This window comes from Crocuta crocuta, unplaced genomic scaffold (assembly GCF_008692635.1).
Source record: "Crocuta crocuta isolate KB4526 unplaced genomic scaffold, BGI_CrCroc_1.0 scaffold118, whole genome shotgun sequence".
Lineage (NCBI taxonomy): Eukaryota > Metazoa > Chordata > Mammalia > Carnivora > Hyaenidae > Crocuta > Crocuta crocuta.
Window position 1 is genome coordinate 15,984,949 of NW_027551558.1, and position 27,363 is coordinate 16,012,311.

The 27,363-nt window shown below is 40.0% G+C and overlaps 1 protein-coding gene across 13 annotated transcripts in view; it reads right to left on the reverse strand.

Annotated features, from left to right (window-relative positions):
- The window catches only part of NRXN1 (neurexin 1), a 1,134,059-nt gene that overhangs the window by 400,200 nt on the left and 706,496 nt on the right, over positions 1 to 27,363 (reverse strand). For 4 of the 13 annotated variants that reach the window (XM_077749175.1, XM_077749174.1, XM_077749173.1 and 1 more), the window contains exon 1: positions 22,889 to 23,135. The exons of the other annotated variants lie outside the window; for them this stretch is intronic. In XM_077749175.1, the coding sequence (XP_077605301.1) occupies positions 22,889 to 23,135 (247 nt within the window). Of the gene's footprint in view, positions 1 to 22,888; positions 23,136 to 27,363 lie in introns of those variants that run through there. 13 annotated transcript variants of the gene reach the window in all.

Sequence of the window (27,363 nt, forward strand, 5' to 3'; positions counted from 1 at the left end):
GACATATGAAAAGATGTTCAACAACACTCATCACCAAGGAAATGCCAATCAAAACTACAATGAGGTATCACCTCACATTTGTCAGAATGGCTAAAAACAAAACAAAACAAAACAAAACAAAACAACAACAAAAATAACAGGAGAAACAACGGGTGTTGGCGTGATTATGGAGAAAAAGGAACCCGCTTACCCTGTTGGTGGGAATGCAAACTTGGGCAGCCATTGTGGAAAAGAGTATGCAGTTAAAGAGTATGGAGTATGAAACCTCTTCAAAAAATTAAAAATAGAACTAACCTATGGCCCAGTAATCACACTACTGAGTATTTACCCACAGAATACACAAACACTAACTCAAAGTGATACATGTACCCCTGTAGTGATTTATAGCAACATTATTTACAATAGCCAAATTATGGAGGCAGCTTAAGTGTCCATCAGTAGATGAATGGATAAAGAAGTGGTACATATATATACAATGGAATATTATTTGGCCATAAAAAGAATGAAATATTGCCACTTATAATGACATAGGTGGAGATACAGAGTATGATGTTAAGTGAAATAACTCAGTCAAAGAAAGACAAATATCATATGGTTTCACTCATATGTAGAAATTAAGAAACAAATAAAAACAAAAACAAAAAAAACAAGCAAAGGAAAAAATTTAAGAAAATCGAAATAAGCAAATAATGAAACTCCCCAGAGCGGAGTTATGTTGGGTGCTGGGTTAAATAGGTAGGTGATGAGGATTAAGGATGAGTGCATTTGTGAAGAGCACTAGGTGATGCATGGAACTACTGAATCACCATACTGCACACCTGAATCTAATACAACATGTTAACTATACTAAAGTTTAAAATAAAACTTAGAAGAAAAGCATACTGTCATTACACTAATATTCTATGTGTTTGTTATGCTTTATTTTTAAACTGGTCTAATAAAATTTATAAACGTTTCAAAAACTAAGAATTCAATATACTGCTTTTCCTTCACTATTTTCTAATCTGTTGGTTCTAATAAAAAAGTGATCAGCTTTTCAAAAGAAAATGGGCAAAGACCTGGAATAGATATATTTAGCAGAGAAAATTTCTAGGTAAGATGTCATTTGAATATATTTTCAAAAAGAAGTACAAAGTAAGCATTTTGCTCTTCTCACTGCATTCATATAATGTTTATCAGTTTTCATCAAAACAAAGAAAAGAAGCTGCATTGTTTTATTTTTCATTTCAGGCACTGACTTTTCATATTTTTAAAATATATGTGTTCACAGTCCAATATTAATATTTAACACATTAATTAATGTATTATGAATACAGTGTTGAAAGATGTATTCAATTAATGCCAGCAATTACTAACAAGCAATTTCAACTAAAACTATAAAACAGTTTTAGCAGCAATTGCCTTAAACAATGCATTTTTCTCCCATTTAAAAATAATTTTCTTCCTTAGATGTTTACTGAGATTATTATATTGTACTTGCTGTATCTAAAGACAGCAAGAGCTTTAGCACATACAAAATTAGAAAGTACTTTATAAGTATTTTAACTTCTTAAAATAACAGTTTGCCACTAAATCAAATTGCAGGCTGGCAGCTGCAAAGTCAGGCTTATAATGAAAGAAAAAAAAAAAAAGAGAAAAGCTAAGGAAGCCGGGTGGTTATGAGAAAGGACCCGAGATTTTACCATAATTCAAGTTTACACATGGCACTTAATCTTCAAACACTATTTAGAAGTACTTACACATAGTTGTTTCTGTGTCCGTTAATTTTTTAGTTTTTTACCTTCTTGAATTATATAGAATTGATACTATCCTTAAAAATGCTTTAAAACATATATTCCATAATTCTTAGTCTTCTCTTTGCTAAGGAACTTCAGCCTATAAATATTTATACTGTTTTTCACTCTGCTTTGTTCAGCCAGAATAGACACAATACAATTTTGAACACACCTAACAACATGGCTAAAATTTAAAATACTGACAATACTAAGTGTAATGAGGATGTAGAAAACCTGGTACTCTCATACAATGTTGGTGGGAATGTAAAATCATATAGCCACCTTAGAAAACTATGGGACATTGTCTACAAAGGTAAGTAAACACCTATTCTTGAAATGAATGACTATATGTCCACAACTAATTTAAGAATTCTCATAGTCATAGTAGTCCCAAACTGGGAATAAACCATAATGCCCATTCATGTCAGAATCAATAAACACACTGTGGTATATCCACCCACTGGAGTACCACTCAGAAATAAAAGAGAACTAACTAATGATACCTTAACAACATGGATAAATTTCAAAAATATTATACTGAGAGCAAGATACTAGACACAAAAAGAGCTTATTCTTTATCATACCATTTATATGAAGTTCAGAACAAGCCAAATCATCAGTGATGACAGAAATCAGAACAGCAGGTGGAAGGGGTGTGTAAACTCTCCATTGAAAGTCACTGCCTACAATGACAAAATTGTTCTATGTCTTGACCCAGATAGCCATTATATGGGGGGAAGGAAATAGGTAAAATTATTCCATCAAATTGTGCACTTTAACCGTGTACATTTTGTTGTATTAAAATTATACGTCCTTTAAAAATTTGACAAGAAAAAAAAGATCTTCAGTATACTTCATAATATTATAGGCTACATATGTGTTCATACTTTCCTTTTAGGGTCCTTGTTTATTAAAGTGAAGCAGTCAACAAGATTCATACAACAGAGGATCTTCAAGGGGAGGCCATGCTATGGCAGATGTAAACAGCTCAGCACCATGGCTAGCAACAGAGGAAAGGAAGTATTTCCTAACATTTAGTTAGTTACCTCACTCGCTTTATGTTCAGATGTTCTTAGGAACTAGAAACTCTGTAATCATTTTCTACTAATTCTGCTACCCCCGTAGCACTCCCAAACTCCAAGATCTCACTGTGCAGTTAATAGCTTCCTATACTTCACTTGTGACCCCAGAACTGTGTGCGTGGTCAACCTGCTGACACACCTTGTCTCTTGTCATTTCTTTCAAAGTTATCTGACTAAATGCTGGTTCAGTATCTCCTGCCCATGGGGAAAAAAAAAAACCCTGACATGTAGACTCATCTCCACGGGACGGAGGGTAAAAAGAGGCTAAAAGTGTAATTAACAATGGAGGAAAATGTCAATACATTTGATTACAGGAAAATATTAAATTCCTATATATTAATAGAACAGTGAACAAAATTAAAAGAAAGTGATTAACTGAGGAAAAATGTTAGTTATATATACAATAAATTCAATAAAGGGTTAACAACATTTATACAAAAATTTTACAAATCAGTGCGAACAAAAGGAATACATACTCCCCTATAGACTGGAGGCCATGGTGAATAGGCAATTTGAAGTAAAACTGGCAAATCCACACATGAAGATGTTTAGACACAGTAAAAGCCCAAAGAGTATCAAAGAATTAAAACAATGAAATATGTTTTTTCTCCCTACAAAATGATAAAGACTGGAAATGGTAATTTTAACCTAGGATGGCCCGTGTGTCAAGAAATACACACCACAGGAGATAGTGTAAAACAATACCTTGGAGGCGTGGGGGTGGAATTCAGTTTGGCAATGAGTACCAAAAACCTAAAAATAACTGCACCTCCTAATTTAGAATTTTCCACTTGGTGCACAGCACAGCTATTTGTATTTAAGAATCATTCATAACATCAGTGTTTATAAAACTTTTAAATGGAAATAGTCTAAACATCCAACAACAGAAGTACTGGTGAAATACATACAATAGTGGAATGCCATGCAGTCACTAAAAAGTTAGAGCTCGGAAAGAAAATACTCTCGAAGAAAGATGTTTAACATGTTCTTAATTTGAAAAAAGGATGCAAAATGGCAGACAGTAAAATCTTACTTTTTAATGTTTCAAATTTTAAATAAAAACTACTAAAAATGCCAAAGTTTTAATAGTGCTTATGGTTATGGATGCTGTTCTTTTTTTTCTCCTCAAACTTCTGTGTTTTCCAAATCTTGTCCAGGAACAATGTATTTTACTTAAAAATTCAGTTATCTCTAAATGTCTGAAGAGTTTGACAGAACTTAAAGACACATGAAGTAGCTCCTCTTCCTTTTTTCATTAATAAAGGCAGAATATTAAAACAGGGCCATGTCCTCATGCTTTAGCCTTGCATCCCCAAGGATATTCACATTTGAAAATATTTCCTCCCAATACCTTTACCCCACCTCCCCCAACTCCAACACTATTTTCTCTCCATTAAAAAAAATCTCTGTAGTAATATTAATTAAGCAAGGAAACATTTAAAACTGTCAGCTTAATGGTGCACATAGGAGTTATGGTTGCTCTGAGTTCAAGGAAATTTTAATGAACAAAGTAGCTCAAAAACTGAAAGATATTCTCAAATTATAAGCAGACAACTTGTTCAGTTTCTGAGACCTTGTTTACTACCGTTGGGGTCACTAGGCTTAAAATTCTTCACAAGGAATGACGTGGATACGGTTAGATTAGTTTCTGGGTAACTCATGAGTAAAAGCTGAGAGGAAAGGAGTACTGAACTGAGGAAGAAACCTAGAACTGAATATTTAAACTTCCTGGGTCTCAGAGTCCTAGTTTTTAAAATGAGGGGTAAGAACTAGTTAATCTTTAAATTCCTTTATCTTACTCCCAAGTGTCTGATTCTAAAGATATATTTGTCATCCTCACACAGCCAAAAAGAATGAAGAATGATAACCCAATAATAATGTCATTTTTTAGAAAGGTATAGATGATTTAGGGAGAAGAAAGAGGAAGTTTATAAAAGATTTAACATTAAAAAAATCACAAACATTAAAGGAGATGAAACCTGGAAAAGATATTACAAAATCTAAAACATTATTAATAGGGTATGATGAAATGTATTCAGAAACAACACCTGCATCAAAGCTTTCATGGTCAAAAGAAAAAGCCTTTAATAGGCGGAGGAGGGGAGACAAGAAAGGACACCTTCATTTGCATTATTAACTAACCCCCCCTCCCCCAAATCTACAGATATTGGGAATATAAGACCAAAGAAAGTATAAATGGAAGGGCAAAAGGAGAAAAAGGAAATTGCAAACTAAAAATTTTTAAATTATCTATGTACACCTCAAAAGTACACCTATGGAGCAGAGCTGGCTGAATGCAAGGACATACTATTCCATGAAAACAAAAACTGTGAGCCTTTAAAGGGAACCTGCTGGGGCACCTGGGTGGCTCAGTCAGTTAAGTGTCCAACTTCTGCTCAGGTCAAGAGCTCAAGCCCTCCTGAGTTCAAACCCCATGTCGGGCTGTGCACTGACAGCTCACAATCTAAAGCCTGCTTCAGATTCTGTGTCTCCCTCTTTGTCTGTGCCCCTCCCACGCTCGTGCTCGCTCTCTCTCTCAAAAATAAACATTACAAACAAACAAACAAACGAATGAATGGAATCTGATCGTGGTCTACTTCCTGTTAGAATACTTTTTATGTATAACAGTCCTACCTAATAGAAATACAAAAGACAACAATGTGTTAGTATCCTTGCTAATATTGCTTAAGAGCAATGGATCACTAATGTGATATTAGGTTTGAGATACCATTCTCCCTGCATCCAAACGACATCCTTGTGTCCTCTGGATGTAAAACACTTTCTAATTGTTCATTAGACAGTATGTATTAGAATTTTACAAAAAGCTAGGAAAAGGTCAGCGGTTGACAACAATTGATAATAGTGTGAAGTCATTCCTCAAAGAGTTGTCCAAGAACCTTTACATTAGAATCTTAGAAATGCAAATTCTTGGGTTCCACCCCAAATTTACTGAATAGAATTTCTAGAGGTGCAGTCCAGGCATCCGCAGTTTCACTAAGTTCCCTCTGTGCTTCTAATACAGTTTAAATGTTAAGAATCACTGGCTTACATCAGCTTAAAGTATTATGATTTAAGTAACTGGGTCACATATATATTAAAATGTTTTTATTCTCCCTAAATATAATTTACATAGTGCTTTACAAACATTATGTCATTTATTCCTCACATAACATGGTTCAATAAGGACAGGGATTGTCACTTATTGAGAGGTCCAGCCAGCAACTGGTAGACTCCAAATTTCATGCTCTTTTAAAGCACAACAAATTTTAATGAAACTACCAGGACACTAAAGAATGAATCTCTAATGGTAGAACCACCGTCAATAGGAGAAATATTTAGATATTTCAGGCTATTTCTATAGCTCAAAAACAATAATGTTGACTATATCTTTAAAGTCAGTTCCAAGTAACAGTATGAACATATCATTGCTTTTATATAAGGAGGCTTTCTAGTAATCATTCTATAAACATTCATATACTTTGAGTATTTATTGCTGGGCATTGTATTAGGTGGTATAGCTAAAACAAACACCATACTTGCTGTCCTCAGGAAATTTAATCTAGGGGAATTAGAGGGCTGTTTTGAAAATGTAGGCAGTTTCTACAAACACATATTTTGAATGTATCTCAGCATGATCTCTAAACTAAATGGTAACACCTGGAAGCACTCACTTTTACCTAGTTGGGGAGCTCTCTGCTTCACAGGAATGCTGACCGTCTTGCCAGCCGGGCATCATTTTTCACACTACTAAAAGCAAAATACAGGGGTGCCTGGGTGGCTTAGTCGGTTAAGCGTCCGACTTTCGCTTAGGTCATGATCTCGCGGTTCGTGGGTTCAAGCCCCGCGTCGGGCTCTGTGCTGACTGCCAGCTCAGAGCCTGGAGCCTGTTTCAGAGTCTGTGTCTCCCTCTCTCTCTGCCCCTCCCCTGCTCACGCTGTCTCTCTCTCTCCTAGAAATAAAAAAAAATATATTTAAAAAAAATAAATAAAAGCAAAATACATTCCCAAAGTGATACTCTCTTTACAAATTACTTTGCCATCTTTGTGAAGAATCAAATGTTTTAATTATTAAGTTTTTTAATGTTTATTTATTTGGGGGGCAGAGATAGAAGGGGATAAAGGATCCTCTCTAGCAAGGTCTGCTGACAGCAGAGAGCCCGATACAGGGCTCATACCCACAAACCGTGATATCATAACCTGAGCCAAAGTTGGATGCTTAACCGACTAAGCCACCCAGGTGCCCCAATTATTAAGTTTGGACAGAATATCTCAGTTTTTCAAGTGCTCTTAAATAATTCCATACAAGTAATTTGGGTATTTTAATTATATGTGGCTTCTTCTCACTGCTCATCCAAGAAACATTACAGCATTAGTTAAATAAAGGTATGTTAAGCTGGAGTGTTTTCCCAGAGTTATGTATCCTTTTTAAAGTTATTTCAACAATGATAAAGAGCCAGTAAAAGTTCATTCTTCAAGCTGGAACCCTCATTTCTTTTCCAAAAGACAAACTCTAATGAGCAACAAGAAAATTAAACCATCACACTAATAAAATATATTAAAAACCAATCTCTAATCTTGACCATCTCACTGCAGGGGCCAAGGACAGGCTGCCCTAATGTGCCACTTTTGCATATTGGTTATTTTAAGTAAAAGTTACTTAAGAGACAGACAAAAGGACATTCAGAACCCCCCACCCCCATTTAACTGAAAACAGGAAATGAATCTCCCATGTAAAAGCTACCCTCTCAAGACAGGAGGTAAAAAGATATCCTTATCACCAAAGATAGGAAATTCAGGGACAGAAAAGCTGTATAAATAACTCTTGTTACCTGTCACTAATTTACTACTCCAGCCCAGATTCTGTTTAGAATTTTTACTAAATGAAGCTCCAAAAGTTAAGGTTTTTTTGTCCTGTCAATTTTTCATAGGTTTATTGTCTCTTCATCTAAAAAAGTATAAAAACTAACTGCCTTGGGGCACCTGTGTGGCTCAGTTGGTTAAGCATCTGACTTGCGCTTAGGTCACAATATTGTGATTCATGAGTTCAGGACCCACATCAGGCTCTGGGCTAACTGTGTGGAATCTGCTTGAATTTTCATTCATTCTCTCTCTCTCTCTCTCTCTCCCCCTTTCTGTCTCTCCCTCTCTCTCTGCCCCTCTCCTGCTTCTGCTTGCTCTCCTTAAATACACTTTAAAAAATTGGTTATTTATATTTGGAAAGGGAGATTAGACAGAGTGCAAGTAGGAGAAGGGCAGAGAGAGAGGGAGGCAGAATCTGAAGCACACTCCAGACTCTAAACTGTCAGTACAGGGCCCAACTCAGGGTTCAAACCCTCTTATAGTAAGATCATGACCTGATCAGAAGTTGGATACTTAACTGACTAAGCTACCCAAGCACCCTTAAATAAATTTAAAACACAAACACACACACACACACACACACACACACACACAACCTTCCTTCCTTGGTCATTTCTTTATTCATTATTTGGCCTCACTTTCATTACTGGGCCTTCATGTACACATAATAAAACTTTGGTCTTTTTCTACTGTTAATCTGTTTCTTGTAAATTTCATTCTTAGTCCAGCTGGAAGACCTTGAAAAGTAAAGGAAAAATTTTCCTTCCCTTTATCACCAAATACACAGTTTTTAAAATTTTATTTTAAAAAGTAAATACCTTTTCCTAGCAACCCAGGAGATCTGTAAGACTCAGCTCTTTCAGTGGTTCCTCTCCAGAATCCCTACTGAATCATTAGGTATACTCATCTCCTCGGGTTTCTAAGGGCAGTACACAAATACTCTGTGTTCACCTACTTGCGTGGCAGAAGCGGCATTGGCCTTTGGGAGCTAGCGTACTGTGTTTTAAGTCCCAGCTCTCCATTTATAAACATATGGTCGAGTCAGCCCACTTAAAATGACGGAGCCACACTGTTTCCCCAACCGCAAAATGGGGCAAAACCTGCCACAGGCTAATTGTGTGTATCATGTAAGAAAAAAACATGAGAAACAATTTTTAACAATTAAGAGCTCTAGATATGTGAAAATATAAATGCATTCCAACATGTCTCCAACACCAACAGGACGCTGGCCAGTTTCTTATAGAAATGTGTAGAGAACGAAGGCGTGCCCATCTATTTCATTTGATGGTGTAAATGGAGCCTCCAGTATGTCTGTAAAGCATTAGTAGGGTGAAAAAGTGATGTGTTTCACATCTTCTGCCTGCTGCTATGGACATTTGCAAGGCCTCCCAGGGGGCTGAAGGAATAGGAGGCAGGCAAGTTGAATTTTAGAGCCTGAGGCAGTAGAATGGATTTGATGGTCTCTTTCAGGCCCTGTGTCCTTTGGGGGTCAGTAAGACAATGTCCCACCAAAAGTAACAGGCACCTGATAAACACTGTTGACTAATGATTGGTGTCTGCATTCTTGGCACTCATTGGAACAGTGATTTGCTAGGAGAGTGTGGAAAGACCCAGATTTTGGTAATAACCTAAATATCTGCATATAGTGAATGAAGAGGCTGAATGAAAGAAATTATGTAAAAACAGAAAGTCAGTTCCTTACATATTCCTCCTTTATCATTTTCTCTCTGCAGATGCAGGACACTGAACAGTGAGGATATCCAGGCTTCCTAAAAATAAGGGAAGGGGGGAGCTCTGCCCTACTCTTTGGGGGCTTTTTGTCTGTCCATCACTCAGAAATGTATTCCTCTCTAGCAGCTGAAAGTCAGCATCCAGTAAGCACAACACTGTGCCTTACAGCTAAAAACTCAGAATCAGGTCTCTGTAGAAATTATGTCTCTGCTGAAAATTTTATCTCTGACTTCTAAACACCTACAGTGCAGACTGCCAAGGTGTGTTCACTGGTGCCCTGTTTTATGAATGGCAAGCTCTCCAGATGAAGCATCTCCAGATTCTCCAAAGTACTATGGAATGCATGAATGCTTAAGGTAGGACTTAGACTCATATGCTCTAAGCCCCAGAGGAGCCAGGCAGTGCTTCCTCCAAGAACATTCTTCATTATCTGTTATCTAGAAAGTCATCTTCATTTAGGGGAAACTTCAAGCTACCCGGTTTCATAGTGAAACTTGGTGGTGGAACTCCTACACCACAATAAGAAAACCTTTGGGGAAGAGCAATAAAGACAATAGCTTTAACCTTATCAGCTGCTTATCTTAAAAGTCTTGTTTTAGCTGAAATACTTCAAAGCATTTTTCACACTTTGGGGTGTGAAAGTAATGGGTCACTCCTTAAAGTTACTCTACCTCAAAGGCTACATTATCCCAGGTGACCACATACCTGAAATAAATTTGCTTCCAACTACCATGAAATTTTGCCTACCACACAGTCCCTATGATAGCCTTTTTTTTTTTAGAAGCGATAAAAAGAAAAAAAACCTCACACATGGGTATTAAGTTCCTGTTAAAACATTCATTTATTTTAGGAAATTGGCTAGCTACCTTTTAAAAGTAAGTGATTAAATTACAGTTGCTGGGCATTTTCATTTGATTTAGTATTCTCAAATGCTTATGTTCTCTTTAAATGCAAGACTCTTAGCATTTGGCTACGGCACAAGCCAAGTGACCATGGTAAAAGAAGTGACAGAGCGATTCTGGGCCAGGAAATACTGTTTCTCTTACCGAAATCTCTTTCAGCTGTAATATAGCCAGGTAAAGTTGGCTTTGTGTTTGCTGACATTTTCAGAGGCTGACTGGGCAAAAAAAAGTGTATGCTCATTTTCCTAAGTCTCTCATCATCATCAATGCTCTCTCCTCCCCCACCTTATCTTAAAGAATCCTCATGTAAATTCAAAAAGAAATTTCTAAAGAAAACAAATCCAGCACTAAGATGCATCAATAGCTTTTGCAGTTCAACCCTGATGCAGAAACCCTGGTTTAACTCTCAAAGGAATAGAGGGCATAAAAACTGGTGGTTTTAGGCATAATATCCTTTTGTTAGTATCTATGCCATCCTTTTTTCATGAATCAAATGCCAGGAAAGGATCTCAATTTCAACCCCTAGTCTTTATGCAAATAATCCAAGTCAATCTAGCATGATGAGAAGACACTCTATTTTCAAAGACTCCAAGGATAGTAGTGTTTATAGCTAACTTCAATCTTTCCTGTTTTTTCCTTAATGGAAGCAGAGAAGACCCACTGTTGGAGACAGGTTAATCCATTAGTGTAAGAGTAGCCACCATTTATCAGGTCCTGTGTCAGATGATTATATAAAGTAGTCTTTACAATAACCCTACAGAGTTGATATTGTAGGCCATACTTCACTCTCAAGGAGTAAACTTTTACTCTTGAGGCACAGAAAGGTTTAGAAACTTACCCAAGGTCAGTTTATTAGTAAATACAATGAGAACTTAAAAAAAAAAAAAAGAAAAGAAAAACGAAAAAAAAGAAAAAAAATCCTTTATCTTGCTACAGAATTCCTAGAATTTCTGTGGTGTTAATATAACTAGTATTAAATTGGAGAAATAAACAAAAAATCTCTAAGAAAAATGTAGATCAAACTTCAAAGCATTTACCACCTATTCTGAATGATTTCCCAACTTACAGTCTTAATTAGAAATGACCGGTAGAGGGGTACCTGGGTGACTCAGTCAGTTAAGTGCCCGGCTTCAGTTCAGGTTCTGATGTCACTGCTAGTGAGTTTGAGCCCTGTATTGGACTTTGTACTGACAGCTCAGAGTCTGGAGCCTGATTTGGATTCTGTGTCTCCCTCTCTCTCTTTGCCCCTGTTCATGTTCTCCTCTCTTTCTCAGGAATAAACATTTAAACAAAATAAAAATAAAACAAATGTCTGGCAGAAATGCTTCAATTTTTTATGTAGTCATATAATACCATGCATAAATAACCAACATAATTTGATTTTTAAGATATTCAAGGTTTTATATTTAAGAAACCATAATTAAAATTAGGATAAATACTCAAAGTAATTCATTGTCAGTCTTTTCTCTATACCCTGACTTTAAAAATATATTATTTTAATGTTTTATTTTATTTTTGAGAGAGAGAGACAGAGCATGAGCAGGGGAAGGGCAGAGAGAGAGGGAGACACAGAATCTGACAAAGCAGGCTCCAGGCTCCGAGCTGTCAGCACCGCGCCCAATGTGGGGCTCGAACTCAGAAACCACGAGATCATGACCTGAGCCAAAATTGGACACTCAACTGACTGAGCCACCCAGGCACCCTTAAAACTATGCAATTTTATTTAACCACTTATCGAAGGATTCTTTTCATCTCATAAGACTATAATCATATAATCAGATAAAAGGCAACTGTTCCTTTCTAATTGTAAATCATAGCTGCGCTTGCAAATTAGCCTATTATCACAGCAGATCTATCAATTTGGTGGAGAATGTATTTTCCAACTAGAATGAAAGAAGTTAATAAACATTAATAAGCATCTTTAATCAATCACTCCTTTACTCTTGGTGTGGTGGTGGATATTGATATTAATAAGTCATTCAAAACAGAGTGATGAGGAAGGGAGGCACAGAAAGCCTCCTGATGCCCTGCGTAGTTAAAAAGCATGATGCTTAAACACAAATTGGCAGGTAAGGATAAGGTACTAAACCTTCAGCGAATGACTTGCTGGAAACTAAACAAACTAAATACAGATAGTCATCCTTGGTTGGCCCCCTATGTACTGCTGGTGATAAGAGCTGGAAGAGAAAATAAAACGCTCAGTCAGGATAAATGACACTTGTTGGTAGCATAATGTAGGGGTTAAGAGCACAGGCTTCCGAGAGAGCCTGCTTGGGTTTAAATTCAGGCCCCAGAACTTAGTTTTTACCAACTTGTCATTCCTTAACCTTGGTGCGCCTTAATATCCTTATGTATAGAATGGGAGATTGATAATGACCTACCTCAAAGAGTGTTGAGGAGTAAATGAGTTGATATTTGGTTAAGGGATTAGAACAGTACCTGATGTGTAATAAGGAGTATTTATTGATTAATCAAAAAATTGATTAATTTATTGATTAATCAATAAATAAATTATGTAATTGGCCATTTACCACCACTTTCATAGCCCTGGTTTTGTTCTGCACAGGCGTTTAACTGGGATAGAATAAGAACTAATGAAATACCTCAACAATATTTTAGTCACTCCCTTACTATAAGCCAAGAGCTGAAATGATTTCTCACGTAAAGATAAACTTTTTATTTTATTAAAAAGTAAAAGCAACATCTTATGCTTAAAAGTAAGATCACCAAGGCAAAGGTTTTATAAGGGGCAAGTTCAAGTATGTATTGGTATGTATTTCAATCATTACAAAGATATCCAGACAATCAATACCTCATGCATATAAAAAATCATAGGCTTTTGTATAAAGATGTTGATCAGAGATCCATTGGCAGTGTTCTACTTTTGATTATGGTATGATAAGTTGTCCATTGCAGAATCAAAACCTCTACTATCTCATTTAGGACAAGTCCCAAAGAGAAGAATGAATGGGAAAACCAAACACATTATTTGCGTATGTAACAGCATGTCCAATTAACTACTATGCTGACAGAGATTAATTTAACGTTCATCTTATTCCAGCATATGTTATTACTCTGACAGTAGCTGTGGAAAATGACTGATACAGAGTATTGCAATTCTGAAAATGTTAAAGGTACACTTCAAGGAAACTTAGTCTGGAATGTTAGAAAAGTTTCATTACTTCAACTCTGGAAAGGTGTAATGTACAAAATGATCAATTTTCAGTGAGTATGTTAGGCATAAATAGTCCAACAAGGCAAGATTTTCAGAAGTCAATGTGAAATACAAAATAGACTACCAAATAATACCCTTCAAGAAAAAGAGAAAGCTCAATTTCTGTAATACACCTTCTACGCAAAAATTCTTAGATATTTAAACTTGTCATGATCCAGCCCTATTTCTCTACATCAGATTGTAACATACTTGATAATAAAAAGGCAATGCCACATACATTGGCATAGATACAAACTAGAGAATTAATCAGATTAAGAAAGGTAAAATCTTGAAAAAAATAAAGGAAAACTCATGAGGAAAACTACATACTTCTTTAAAACATCCTGCTGCATACCCAAATATAAGTGCTAACTGGATACTCTCAGACTCCTAGGATACTGAACTTCCATATTTGCCCTGGATGTATTTTTTTAAGAACCGCACTGCAACCACTCAGAGTGATGTGCTTTATGCTGGCTAACTATCTACACTGTAGATAATCCAATCGTAAAGTAAAAGTAAATTCAGGGGGCGTCTGGGTGGCTCAGTTGGTTAACTGTCCGACTTCAGCTCAGGTCATGATCTCACGGTTCGTGGGTTCAAGCCCCACGTAGGGCTCTGTGCTGACAGCTAGCTCAGAGCCTGGTGCCTGCTTCAGATTCTGTATCTCCCTCTCTCTCTGACCCTCCCCTGCTCACGCTGTCTCTCTCTTTCTCTCTCACATACACACAAATAAATAAAAAACATTTTTAAAAAGAAGTAGAGAATTCAGGACCCCAAATCATCTCAGTTTTAAGAAGCATCAGAGATACCACTACTGCTCAGTAGCCCTGCATCCTACAGTCATCTAAAAAATAGGCTATGATGACCAGATGGTAACGAATAGCCAAGACAGGCTGAACCACATAAATAATTACATGTACCAATGTTAGTCCAATGGCAACTCATATAATCAAAACAACTGTGCAGAACTGATGTCCAAGTCAGTAAATGTCACTGCAGTGTATTTTACCGTGCAGTAAAAATCACTTCCTTACCATTTACTTAAAAGTTTTATTTCTAGTTGCTAATTCCCAGATATATTTCATAATACTTTTTTCACCAATATAGTTATAGGAAAAATATGTATATGAATATACAGCAAAGTCCATAATGGGGTCACATTATATAATACATTTAAACTGGAGATCCCATAACGAAAAGGGGTCTAATATTTTTATTTTTTCTTTGTCTCTGTCAGACTGTCTGTCTCTCTCTCTCTCTCTCTCACACACACAGCTACTAGATTCATATAAGCTTCATATAAAACAATATGGACATAACTATGGGTGCCTGGGTGGCACAGCAGGTTAAGTGTCCAACTTCAGCTCAGGTCATGAAGTGGTTTGTGAGTTCAAGCCCCTTGTCGGGCTCTGTTCTGACAGCTCCAAGCCTGGAGCCTGCTTTGGAGTTGTGTTTCCCTCTCTCTCTGTTCCTCCCCTACTTACACTCTGTCTTTCTCTCTCCTCAAAAATTTTTTAAAAAATTAAAAATTAAAAAAACCCAATATGGACATAACCACATATCTTGGAAATCCATGGGAGAAATAACCTGTCTACACTACTTCAGTTCCAATCCACAAATCCCACAGATATCAAGTTCACAAAAATGACAGACATAGCAGTTTCTTCTTATCTGTCTGTATACTTAGTGATTAACAGAAAATTTGCTTAGGAATCAGCACCTTTTAGTGATAAAGCGTTTTTATCATAATTTCCATTATTTGATTAATAATACTATTTGTCACAGAGTATAATACTTTAAGTTGAATTTGAAAATGCCCCTCATTTATTAATCCATACCCATCTTACCACCTACTTTCAGCCAAGTATCAGAATTAAGTGTACTTTCCTCCACTGGAATGGAGATACAAAAGCCACGTATAGTCACCTGAAATTCTTAATAACTATATTAGTTAGCTACCTATTCTTGGCCAATTTTCTCCTTAATGAAGAGCTTTTTTTTTTTTTTTTTTTTTTTTTTTTGAGAAAGTAAATTGGAAGATGACGACACTAGGACAAAATTCAGGTCTTCTAAATTTAAATGCAGTATTTTTCTTTTTTTTAAAAAAAAACAACCTTGCCTTTTATCATACTGTAGTGGGAAAGCAAAAGTGCTGCAGATACTTATTAATTAAGTGACCCTGGCAGAACCATCGCCTCTCTAAATCTGCTTCCCTGTCAGCAAAATGGTTATCATGAGCCCTGTCAGGGCTATGATGTTGATTAAATGAGACACTTTACATGAGGGCTCTGTGGAAATGTATACTTAAAATATAGCTGTTTTTACTAAGTTTCTGTCTTAAAGCTTAGGGAATTCATTGTTAGATGATCAACAGGTAGAAAAAAATCTTGCATTTTGTAAGAGAAAGGAATATTTAAAAGGCTACTACCAATTTCTGTGCAGAGAGATATTGGACACCCCACACAGAACAAAAATAACTAGGGAAGATGACAAGTAATGGAAGCAGGTGGTTTTTCTGAGATATTCCTTAGGGCCTCAGCTGAAACAAAAGTACTAGGCAAGCAGCCTAAGCCTCACGCTCCCCCCGCCCCCATGGTTCCTGGGTACCTAAGAAAGCCACCTCTAACTAATGAGGAGGACATCTCAATGGCTTAAGGGACCTAAATACAAAATATGTCCAGTATGGTATGTTTAGGATCAGCAAGCCTCCAGGAAAAGACAACAGGAGTATTAGGATTTTAAGAGATTCTTTTAATCAAAGCAGTCTTAGAATTCAAAGTTGGAAATGATCTTAGTCCAATTAAAAAAATATGAATGACAAAAAAAAAACACAACAATATGAAAAGCTACGCTAGACATTGTTATTAAGATCATAGCACAAAAAAGAGCCAACTGTGTCTTTCGTTAGGAATGAGACCCACAGTGTTGGGTCAATGAGGCACTGACAGGTCTGTTTGAGGGTGGACACCGTCAGTGGCTGAGTAAGAACTGGAACTCACGTCTCCTGGGTACAAGTCTGTTTTTTCCACTTCATGAGTCTTCTCTCTGAAACCTCTTCTAATTTTTAAAAATTGTATTTCATCATGGTAAGAACACTTAACATGAGATCTACCTGATTAACGAATTTTTTAATTTTTTAACATTTATTCATTTTTGAGAGACAGAGCATGGCTGGGGGAGGGGCAGAGAGAGGGGGGGAACCCAGAATCCAAACAGGCTCCAGGCCTGCTGTCAGCACAGAGCCTGATGCAGGGCTTGAACCCACTGGCCGTGAGATCATGACCTGAGTCAAAGTCAGACCCTTAACTGACTGAGCCACTCAGGCGCCCCTTAACAAATTTTTTAAGTGTGCAACACAGTATTGTTACTATAAGCACAATGTGGTACAGCAGATCTGTAGAACGTATTCATCTTGTACAACTGGAACTTTATGCCCAGTGATTAGCCATGCCCCAGTCCTCTTTTCCCCAGCATCGGGCAACCACCATACCCTTCCCTGATTCTATGAATTTGACTATTTTAGATACTTCATATAAGTGGAGTATTTGTTGTTCGGTGACTGGCTTATTTAACTCAGCATAATGTCCACAAAGTTCACCCATGATATAACATACTAAAGAAGTATGTTCTTCTTTGTTAAGGTTGAACATTCCCTTATATGCATGTAGTACATTTTCTTTATCCATTCAATCAAAATCACACTGAGATATCACCTAATCACCAGATTAGGATGGCTGTTACCAAAAAGACAACGAATTTTGACAAAGATGTAGGGAAAATGAAATCCTTATACAACCCTGGTAGGAATGCAAAATAGTGCAGCCTTTGTGAAAAACAGATGGAAGTTCTTTAAAAGAAACACACAGAAACACACACACACACACACACACACACACACTAAAGCAACAACAATAAAAAAAAACTACCACAGGATCTAGGGATGCCACTTTTTTGTATTTATCTGAAAGATCTAAAATCAGGATTCTGAAGAGATATTCACACTCCCATGTGCATCAGAGCACTCCTCAAAATAGCCAAGATGTGTAAACAACCTAAATGTCTAATTTTTTTAAAACAAACATTTATTTGGGGGCCTATTATAGTCTGGACACTTATCAAAACCATGGTCTCATTTATTCTCCACCAAGATATGAATGATATTTTCATTTTACAGATTGGGAAAACAATCTTAGTGAGAATAAATAGTTTCATAAATTTATACAATGCTAGGAAATGGCAGCAGCCAGATTTTCACATAGATATGCTTCTGTGAATTATCTTCACCAGACCAAGCTAACTCAATTATTTTTACAGTGGTGTGAATTTAAGTCAGTGAAGGCACTGTCTTAAATACATTTGCCTTATCTGTTTTTGAAAAATAAAAGACTTTATATTTTGTTAGAAAAAATATACACAGCAATTTAGTGAAAAGCAATTATGCAAGGAGCCCTTTCTACAACATAAATATTAAAGGACAATATAACATAATGTAGATAAGATCCACTATGTTGATGTTTTCATTAGATCACTTCATGTTGAGTCTCAGATAATTACTACACATACATAGCTTTATGTTTTTTGCTTAAAAACTCAACTAGCTCAGAGGCTACTTGTTTGTAAAGAACACGTTTTGTGTAGCTGCTTAAAGATTAACTGTTTCTAACAGTAGCTTGGAATTTTAGAGCTAAATTGTAAACTTTCTCATGATCCTGCCTTGGGTATCTTGCTCCTCCTCTCTTCCCTCTATTTCCATTATCCCTATTACCTGTTCTTCCATGGTACCTGGTACACAAATAAAAAAACATACATACACTATATATTTTCCGAAGGAATAAATGGACAATCTAAAAATAAATAAATATATTAAAATGCAGGGCAACCAAAAGTTACCCTGGAGTCTTGGATTACTTGGACCATGACTGATTAAAAGCTTTTTCTAGAAATATTACCCGGCTGTCTTAAAATAGCATTGCAGTAATGCCTATGTTCATTCAAAAAAACCAAAGTAAGAAAGAGGTGTGAGATAGAAATGTCTAATTCAGCAGGATATTCATAGCCAAAAATGTTTTAGGTCACACATATGAATTAATTACCAGAAAAGGTAAGTTTTTCTTCAATGCTAAGTCAACTATATTGCAAAAGGTTCTGCTAACTTTCTAGGTTGCTATACAAAGGAGCAAAGGGATCAGTGTATCAGATAGCAACTTCTGTCCCTGAGAAAACAAAAGGAAAGCAAAACCCGCTTCAATGAAGTGACCAGTGGGGCATCAGTGAGGTACCATCAGCCTCACTTACAGCATTCATTATTGTTAATACATGTTGAAAGCAATATGCTAGGCTCTGGTCCTTGCAATGATTTTGTCTCCAAGAGATCAGCCATTAAAGCACATGGTAGACCCTCTCAGTTGCTCTGGGCTCTGGGCCCCGAAGCCTTGATTCTAATTCCTCTTTGACTCCGATCAGAGATTTGGCTCCATTTTCCAGTGTACCTATGGTGTGCCTGAGTATCCTTACAAGGAAAATGTTAAACTCCTTCCAAACCTGACTGCTCCTCCCAGAAGTTAGTGTATGTACAGAAGTGCCTCAGAAAGAGAAATGTTATAAATTAAAGATATAATTATTATTCTTATATAACGGCACTGGGCTACTTCAATTACAAACCACCCTTTTAAAATCTGTTAACATTTCCTTCTGGGAAAGCCCTTTTGCCCTTTAATATTATAAGCTAATCATGACAGTATAATTTCCGGAGCTCATATTTGTGGGAGGAGAATGGCTGGCCCTGGTATCAATTGCATGATGGCTTTCTCCTTCCTTTATCTCCTCAAACTACCGAGAGGCTCTAAGCTAATTTTTGAAAGTATGCAGAGGTTCCTAGGAAAGCCAAGAGTAGAGATGGGAACCTGGGCACTGCGCTGACATCATTCTGTGCTCGGCACATATAGCACATCGCTAAAGAAATACTAAGTGAACACACTGGTCTATTCTGAACTCTCGCCTGCTTTAAGTAGCATCCTTAATTATAAGCAGGCTTATTTTTTATCATTTATAGTCACACAGCTCTCTGTTTTTTAAGTAAAAATATAATTTTTATGAAGGTGTCCTCGTCATTTATATTTTTAAGTATATACAAAAGAAAAATGGGATTCTGTGGTGATCTCAAAACCTGCTTCTCATATGCATAAAAAAAAAAAAGAAACCTCATCATAATCTCTGCAAGTGGGTCAGCTTGCACAAAGATGCTCAGGGTAGCCATGAGCGCTTTCAACACCCTGCAATCCTTGTAAGTGACACCTCATAATAGTGCAAATGAAGCATAGCAAGATGAGAAAATGAAGAAGAATGAACCTGGATAGTCAACCCAGCAGTTTTCAAAACAGAGAGGTTAGATTCAATTTTATTCCCTAAAATACACCACACGATTTTTCTTTTATACATACTAACATATACAGTGCTTTCCCTATTATGAAAAAATGCTTATGATTCCAAGAAATTCTAATATAAAAAATAGGCTGGCTGGCTCATTCGTTCATCAACATATGTATGTTTTCAATACTCTCAAATTTTGAACTAAACCTCATTTACACCTGCCTTGATTTTCAGCTAGGAATTTATCATATCGTCAGTCAACTTTGCTCTTCCCCTTCACCCTCATCTATTAGGCTCAAAGATTATTTCCTCGTGGCCCCTTAGTCTAATTAGCTGAATATTCAGACAGTTTACTGACCCAGCAAAGTCAACATCACCTCTTTCTTATTAGGTTTCTTTTAAGCCACCACCCTGCCTGCCCTGCTTTAAGCCCTTCGGTATCCCCACCTCACATCTCTCCATCCCCCACCCTGAGAGGCTTATTTCATCCTTAATGTTCCCTGATTGTTCTCTAGCTAGAGTTAATTCCCTCTTTTCAAGGAAGGAAAGGACTGAAATATGAAAGATTCACAGCAGCTTTTGTTTGGTGGAGGCTGGCTGCTGACAGGTAAGTTTGTTACTCTGATTAAGAAAAGAAAAGAAAAGGAAAGAAAAGAAAAGAAAGGAAAGGAAAGGAAAGGAAAGGAAAGGAAAAGAAAGAAATCAGAGAGCTTCATGCAAAAGTATGTGTAAAGAGGGTGGAGAGAGTTTCAAAAGCAAACACATATGACCATACAATATAACCCTCAAAGGAAAGTTCTCTGACCCAAAAGAATAATACCAACTACTGCCCCCATACAATTTTCTCCCCTGTCTTCTATCCTTTCTCTTTTTCAATGATAGATGCGCTTAGTTTTTCATTCACATACAGAGAGACAATCACTATATTCTGGAGGGGGAAAAAATGTTTGCAAAGACCAGCAGACGGCGCCTGACTGGGGTAGGAGCTGCAGCGGCCGGGGAGAGGAGCGCCGGCTCTGCGGCAGGGCCCCTTGACGGTCTCCTCTCCCCATTTCCCTAGGGCTCTCCCCGTTCAGCTGCCTCAGCCCTCGGGAGAAGCAGAGCCACAGTAAAGGAGAAGTTAATATGCACAGGGGATTTTTAGCCAAGTACTTCCCTCTGGTACAATTAGGCACCCCATCCCCTCGAATACCCCCATCTGGCTCACCTCACCTCACCCACCCACGCTCTGTCTGCCCTTCCCATACCCCTACTGCCTCCCTCCCACGGGACTCACCCAGTCTGGCATAAAGGCAGGGCAGTGGGCGAAAACCGCACCAGGTAAACGGGGCAGCAAGGTCCAGGAATACTGTGAGCAAGCGGTGAGAGCGACAGAAAGTCCTTACTGTTTCACGGGGCTCTAGCCTCTCGGTCAGGCTGAGCTCAGAAGCCCAGGTGTGGGGCATCACTCTTGTTTCCATCCTAGCCACTTTTCACTGGAGAAAATTCTTGACCGGACCCACCTGGGGGAAGGAAGGGACGGGACTCCTGGGACCCATGGTGAGCTGTGTCTCGAAGCCACTCCTAACGAGGATTTGTTCTCTCTTCAGTCAGGTTAAGCTACAGCTTCTCATGTCTAACTAGAATGGTCCTCAGACAGAAAGCCTGTCCCTGGGGAAAAGGGCCATCCTGGTATAAGCAGCAGCTGCTCAGGGGAGACGAATTACCCAGGGAGAGGGGCAAAGCTGAAGGAAGTCTGAAAGAGGAAGGGGCCCTGCAAGTAAGGGGGGGGGGGAAAAGTGTCCAAAACTTTCACCCTGCCTTTGCAAGTAACAGACTTTACACTGAGAGCGAATAAACATTGGCAGTGGGAAAGACTCACAGAAACAGTTTGATGTTTTATTTATTGGCAGTTCAGGGAATCTGAAATAGGTACTTATCTGAAGATGAGAGGAATCTGGCCTTCCATTCTTCGCCACTCTGGAGAAGAAAGCTACCAGCCAAGGCTTTTCTCCATACTCTGCTCTTTACCAAGGAACTTGGGGACAGGAGAGTAGCTTTGCTCTAGTCTAACTTCTCCTCCAGGCAGACCTCCTGGCTTAGACCAGACAGCTTTGACCTACCACCCCTCTATGGGAAGCACTAAACTCTGAGTAAGAAGGAAGCAGGGCCTCCTTCATCCCAACAGCCTTCAAAGAAGACCCCCAGGGAGATGGGTTTGGGTAGCCAAACCTCTCCCTGCCCTGTTTAAAAAAAAACAACTCAGTCCAGTCACCAAGAAAGAGAAGTGCGTACGTGCGGGGATGGAGTAAAGGGGATGGTGTTCAGAGTCCTCTCTGAGCCTGGCGGGGGGCTGGCCGGCAGTGGGGAGGGTGCCTCGGTGACCCTCCCACCTTCTCCAGCTAAAGGGAAGAGGTAAAGCAGTTGCATCCTGCTGAGTGAGTCCTGGGACCAACCGCTTTCCTGTCACTGCAGTCTGGGCACACTTTGAAGGAATGTGCGAGCTGGAACCTCTCCCTCCCCCAGGCCTGGGAAAATGGGCAGGAGGTGGGGCAGCGCACACAGCACAGACAAAAGGTTCCGCAGAGCCCTCCTCTCTGTGGCTCTCCGGTCCCTCCGCTGAGCGCGACGCCCCATCCGGCCACACCGAGTGACCTTCTGGCTAGGAACGCCCCCTTCCCGCGGGGCCCAGGCGCCCGGCCAGGGACGGTCTTTAATAGGTGCCCACATCTTTTCTCCCAGCACCCCGACAAGAAACGCCCCTCCCACCCCTCACCACCAACACCCGCGACGCCTTCCCCCAGCCCCTTTCTATTGTCTTCAAAGAGATAAGTGGCTCCCACCAAACACACCCAAATGCACCTCCCTTTCTCGCGCTCGCGTGTGTCTGAGCCTTAGGGGCCGAGAGGCGAGCGCAGGGTGGGAAGCGAGGAGAGAGGGAGTAACCCGCGAGAACTTGGCGCCTCAGACCCACCGTGTCCGCCTCGCAAGGATGCCGGTGACCTGTAGATTGCAATAGGCACTGAATGATGCTTGCTGCTGCCATGGAAATGGTGGATGTGGTGCGCTCCCAAACTGGACGCCCCCCACGCCACTCCTAGCAGGCCGCTGAGGGTGAGCGGGACCATCCAGAGCAGGGCCAGGCGCCCCCCTGCGCCGCCGCCGCCGCCGCCCCCGGGCGAGCCCAGCTCGGCGCCGCACCGGAGCATCCTCTGGTACATGGCGGGGCGCCCGCCGAGGGGCAACCGCCGCGGGAGGCAAAGTTTGGGGCGCGGGGAGGGGAGAGGGCGCCGGAGAGCGGGCGGCTCCGGGTGGGCTGAGGGGCCGGCCGCCTCACCGCGCCAGGGCACCCATCCTCTCCCTCCTTCGGACAGTCTTCTCGGGGTCCTGGAGTCCGCCGTGCCGTGCGCCCCAAAGAATCCGAAACATAGCCGAGGCGAATGCAGCTGATGGGGTGGGGGGGGCTTGTCCGGGAAGGCAGCCCCGGGGAACTGCGAGCGCGGAGCGAGCGGCCGCTCCCGGATTTCCAGGGCTCCAGGTTCTCGAGAGATACTCCCAAAGAGTTTCGGGCGAGAGTGCGTGCCGGGGGGTGGGGAGCGGGGAAATTGTTTAAAGCTCCTCCCGGAGGGTCCTCACTTCTACATGACAGCCATCCACAGCGAATCCACTAGGTAAATCCATTTAGCATCGTGTGTGGGGACTGGGGAGGCCACTTCGCCGGCCCGACCTTCTTTCAAGGAAGCAGCAGACCCCATGGAATCGAGGCGCCCCTTCCCTCCATCCAGCCCCGGCCGGCTCGCCCGACCGCGCCAGCCTCCCCCGGGCAGCGCGCGGAGCAGCGGCGCGCATCGCCTGCTCCCGAGGCAATCTCCGCGTCCGCCGCCTCCTGACACTTACGCCCGGCGAGGGGGTTCAGAGCAAGAGTGAGCCTCGTGAAGGAAGCGGGGCTCGAACGGGGGAAAAGAGAGCTGGGCAAGAGAGGAAGCAGAGGAAGGAGTNCTGGCGAAGCGAGAGGCTCTATGCAAATCTGCAGTCTCCAAACAGCAAATCACTGAAGCTCGGATGCAATGCAGAGGACGAGCCTATGTAACGAGGGAGGCTGGTCTAGCTTCCCACAAAAATCGCCCTGCTTTGCCTCTCTCGTGCATTCTCCACACATCAAAGGGACACGTGTACCGCGATGCGGGGAACACCTAAAAAGCAACTCTCCCTCCTCTGCCAGGTGATCCCTCCGTCTGAATTACAACGGCAAATGGCACCCTTCCCCTACCCCTATGGTTTAGATGTAACCAGGGTCTTGAGAGCTCTTAAAAGGGAAAGAATGCGGCTCTTTTTATTGGACCAAACTTGTTCTGCCAGGTGTTCAAACCCAATCTGCTAAAGATGGCTTGACACCATCTACTCAAGCACCAGTTTTGGTGATCTGTTAATTACACATATTACTCCTAACAAAGAGTCCTCGATCCCACTACAATACCATATCTCATAGAAGGCAGTGGAAGTGCAGGGAACCAAAACCACGAGGAGAAGAAGAAAAAAAAAAAAAGAGTGAATCTGGCAGTCAAGGGAGAGACAGAAAAAGAAAGAATGAAAGAGAGGAAGAAGGAGACAGGTGGTAAAGAGGAGGAAAGCAGAGGAGAGAGAAATAGTGTGAATGAGATTGCTTGTACTTCAAACATTTGGGGGCCATTTAGGATCCCTCAAGACCCTCTACAGAAGTCTAGCTGCGATGATCTTTTGTAAGGGTGGAGTTCTGCCTTTCTCTCATCCTTTCTCATAAGGAAAATAGCACTAGGAAATTAAAAAAATATCTTAAATCTAGTGCCTCCAAGGAAGAGAGGACGTTTATACGCTCTTGGTAAAATGCAGTATCTTTAACTGAAAGCTGAATGTCCTGGATGGGAGACCAGCAAAGCCAACATGCACCTAAGAGTAAAAAACTAGGACAGCAAGTGGAGTTGGCAAGGAGGACCACAGTCAGTGGAGGCTAGCAGACAGGATTTAGGACTATGACTAAAATACTCCCCTGGTTTCCAAAAGATGACAAAAACCATGACATCTTTAGTGGCTGAACATTTTTTGTCCTTATTCCTACTTAAAAACAAAGGAAAACAACTCTGAAAAAGTGTTACTTCTTACTGGCTCCTTACTGTCTATGTAATCCCTTAGATCAACAAATACAAAGTCGTGTATCTGGAAGATAAAAAAAAAAAGACACATGCTAGGAGGATTTTATTCAAATCAGCCCTTCATGGAAGTGGCCATTTATTTTTTTTAATGTTTTATTTATTTCTGAGAGAGAGAGAGAGAGAGAGAGAGAGAGACAGACAGACAGACAGAGCATGAACATGGGAGGGTCAGAGAGAGAGGGAGATACAGAATCTGAAACAGGCTCCAGGCTCTGAGCTGGCTGTCAGCACAGAGCCCAATGCGGGGCTCGAACCCACAAACCATGAGATCATGACCTGAGCCCAAGTCGGACGCTCAACCGAGTGAGCCACCCAGGCACCCCTTAGACTTGTATGTTGCATCCTAGTTCCTAGAGTCCCCCCTGGGACTCTGGTGGTCAGTATGTAACCACAGTCCAGGAGCACACAAATCAAATCTGTAGCAATCCAGCATCTTACATTCCTGTCAAGCTTATGTGATTCTAACTAAAAGTAATAATAATGATTCTTCAGTAGTTCACTAAATGAAGCAGCTTAGCCATGCTAGAGAGTGTGCTTTTATCTATTTAAATACACCATGTCTCCCAACTTCCCACAGCTGCTCAAAGAGCAACAGAACCCAAATCCAGCACCTTCCACTATGTTCTGTTCCCACCCGTATCCCCAGGCCATTTCCTCTTCATTTTGTTTTTTTTTTTTTAAGCATGTGTATTTTAATTCATTAGCCAAGGGTTGTGAATATTCATTTTTAATATATCAAGTAAGCTTCAAAAGGAAAAGAAGAGGAAAATCATCCCGACAGTATGGATTTAAGACTCTAGGTAATACTCTGATCCAGACGTCTCACAGTGTTAGTATGGACAGAGTACTGGATTAGGTTGTAGGAAACCTGTGCTGCTTTCTTGGCCCTGCCATTTACTGGTTATGTCACATTAGTCACTTGGCCTCCCTGAGGCTCCATGGCTTCCTTTATAAAATAGTCATGTTCCTATCTTTCCTAACAATCCCACAGGGCAGGAAGGCTATAATGCAATATTTAACATGAGAGTACTTTAAAATATATCAAATGCTCCCCACAATTAAGGTGTTATGTCTCTCCTCCCATATAGGTCTAACATATTTGAGCTGATTAGCCTGCATAGTTCATTCATTTCCCTTCCTTCTAAAGAAAACTTAGAGCGCTGCATTGTTCTCGAATACCCATAGATCTGTCCATCCTCTCCATCTAGGTGGGAGATTCCTGAAGGGGAGAGGAGTCAAGTTTTCATCTGTACTCCTGTGAGTGCTGAGCATATGCGAAATATAAATCAGCCTCTTGGTACAGTCAATTCTCATTATACATTGTACACTGGTCTATAAAGTCATTACTGAATTAGGGAATACTGAGCCATTGTTCCTAGGGCTTAGGTTCCTACAAGCCTCGGGTCACAGCTTTTTCATCAACCAATCAATACATAACCTTATTTTATGTGGGTTTTTTTTTTCTGTTTAAAGACAACTTATTTAATATATTTGGTGTCTCATTAATATGGAACTCATGATCAACAGCACTAGAATTCAAGCCTGAATAAGCCTTATCTAAGGTACCTACTTTCTTTGAAAGGTGTACCACAGCCTTCTTACACTTAGGAACATTAGACAGCACTTCAGCCCTATGTTCAAGAGCCATTTTATTTATTTTTAATTTTTTTTAATGTTTTATTTATTTCTGAGAGAGACAGACAGACAGCATAAGCAGGGGGGTCAGAGAGAGAGAGAGAGAGAGAGAGAGAGGGAGAAACAGAATCTGAAACAGGCTTCAGGCTCTGAGCTAGCTGTCAGCACAGAGCCCGATGTGGGGCTCAAACCCATGAACCGTGAGATCATGACCTAAGCCGAAGTCAGACACTTAGCCGACTGAGCCACCCAGGCGCCCCATTCAAGGGCCATTTTAAACAGCAAAATCACCAAACCAAAACAAACAAAAAACACGAAAATGTGAAAAGCATGGCACTAAGTAGAACAAAGAAAGCACTCGTTCATTTATGAGAGCTAAAATGAGAAAGCAGAGTGTTGCCTTGTTTGACCTCAGCTTGGAGTGGGTGTTAGGGACTCAAATATTTTGCCACTGTGCACATGTCTGTTAATGACCACTGTAGTGTCACTGAGATTGATTTGTGGGTTACAAATTTTAGTGAAGAAGTGAATTCATACCTGAGATTAACGAGGATTTACTGAGTTTGTTATTCTCTTAAAAAACAAAGAAGGATGGGGCTGGGGCTTCGGACAGTGATTTATATAA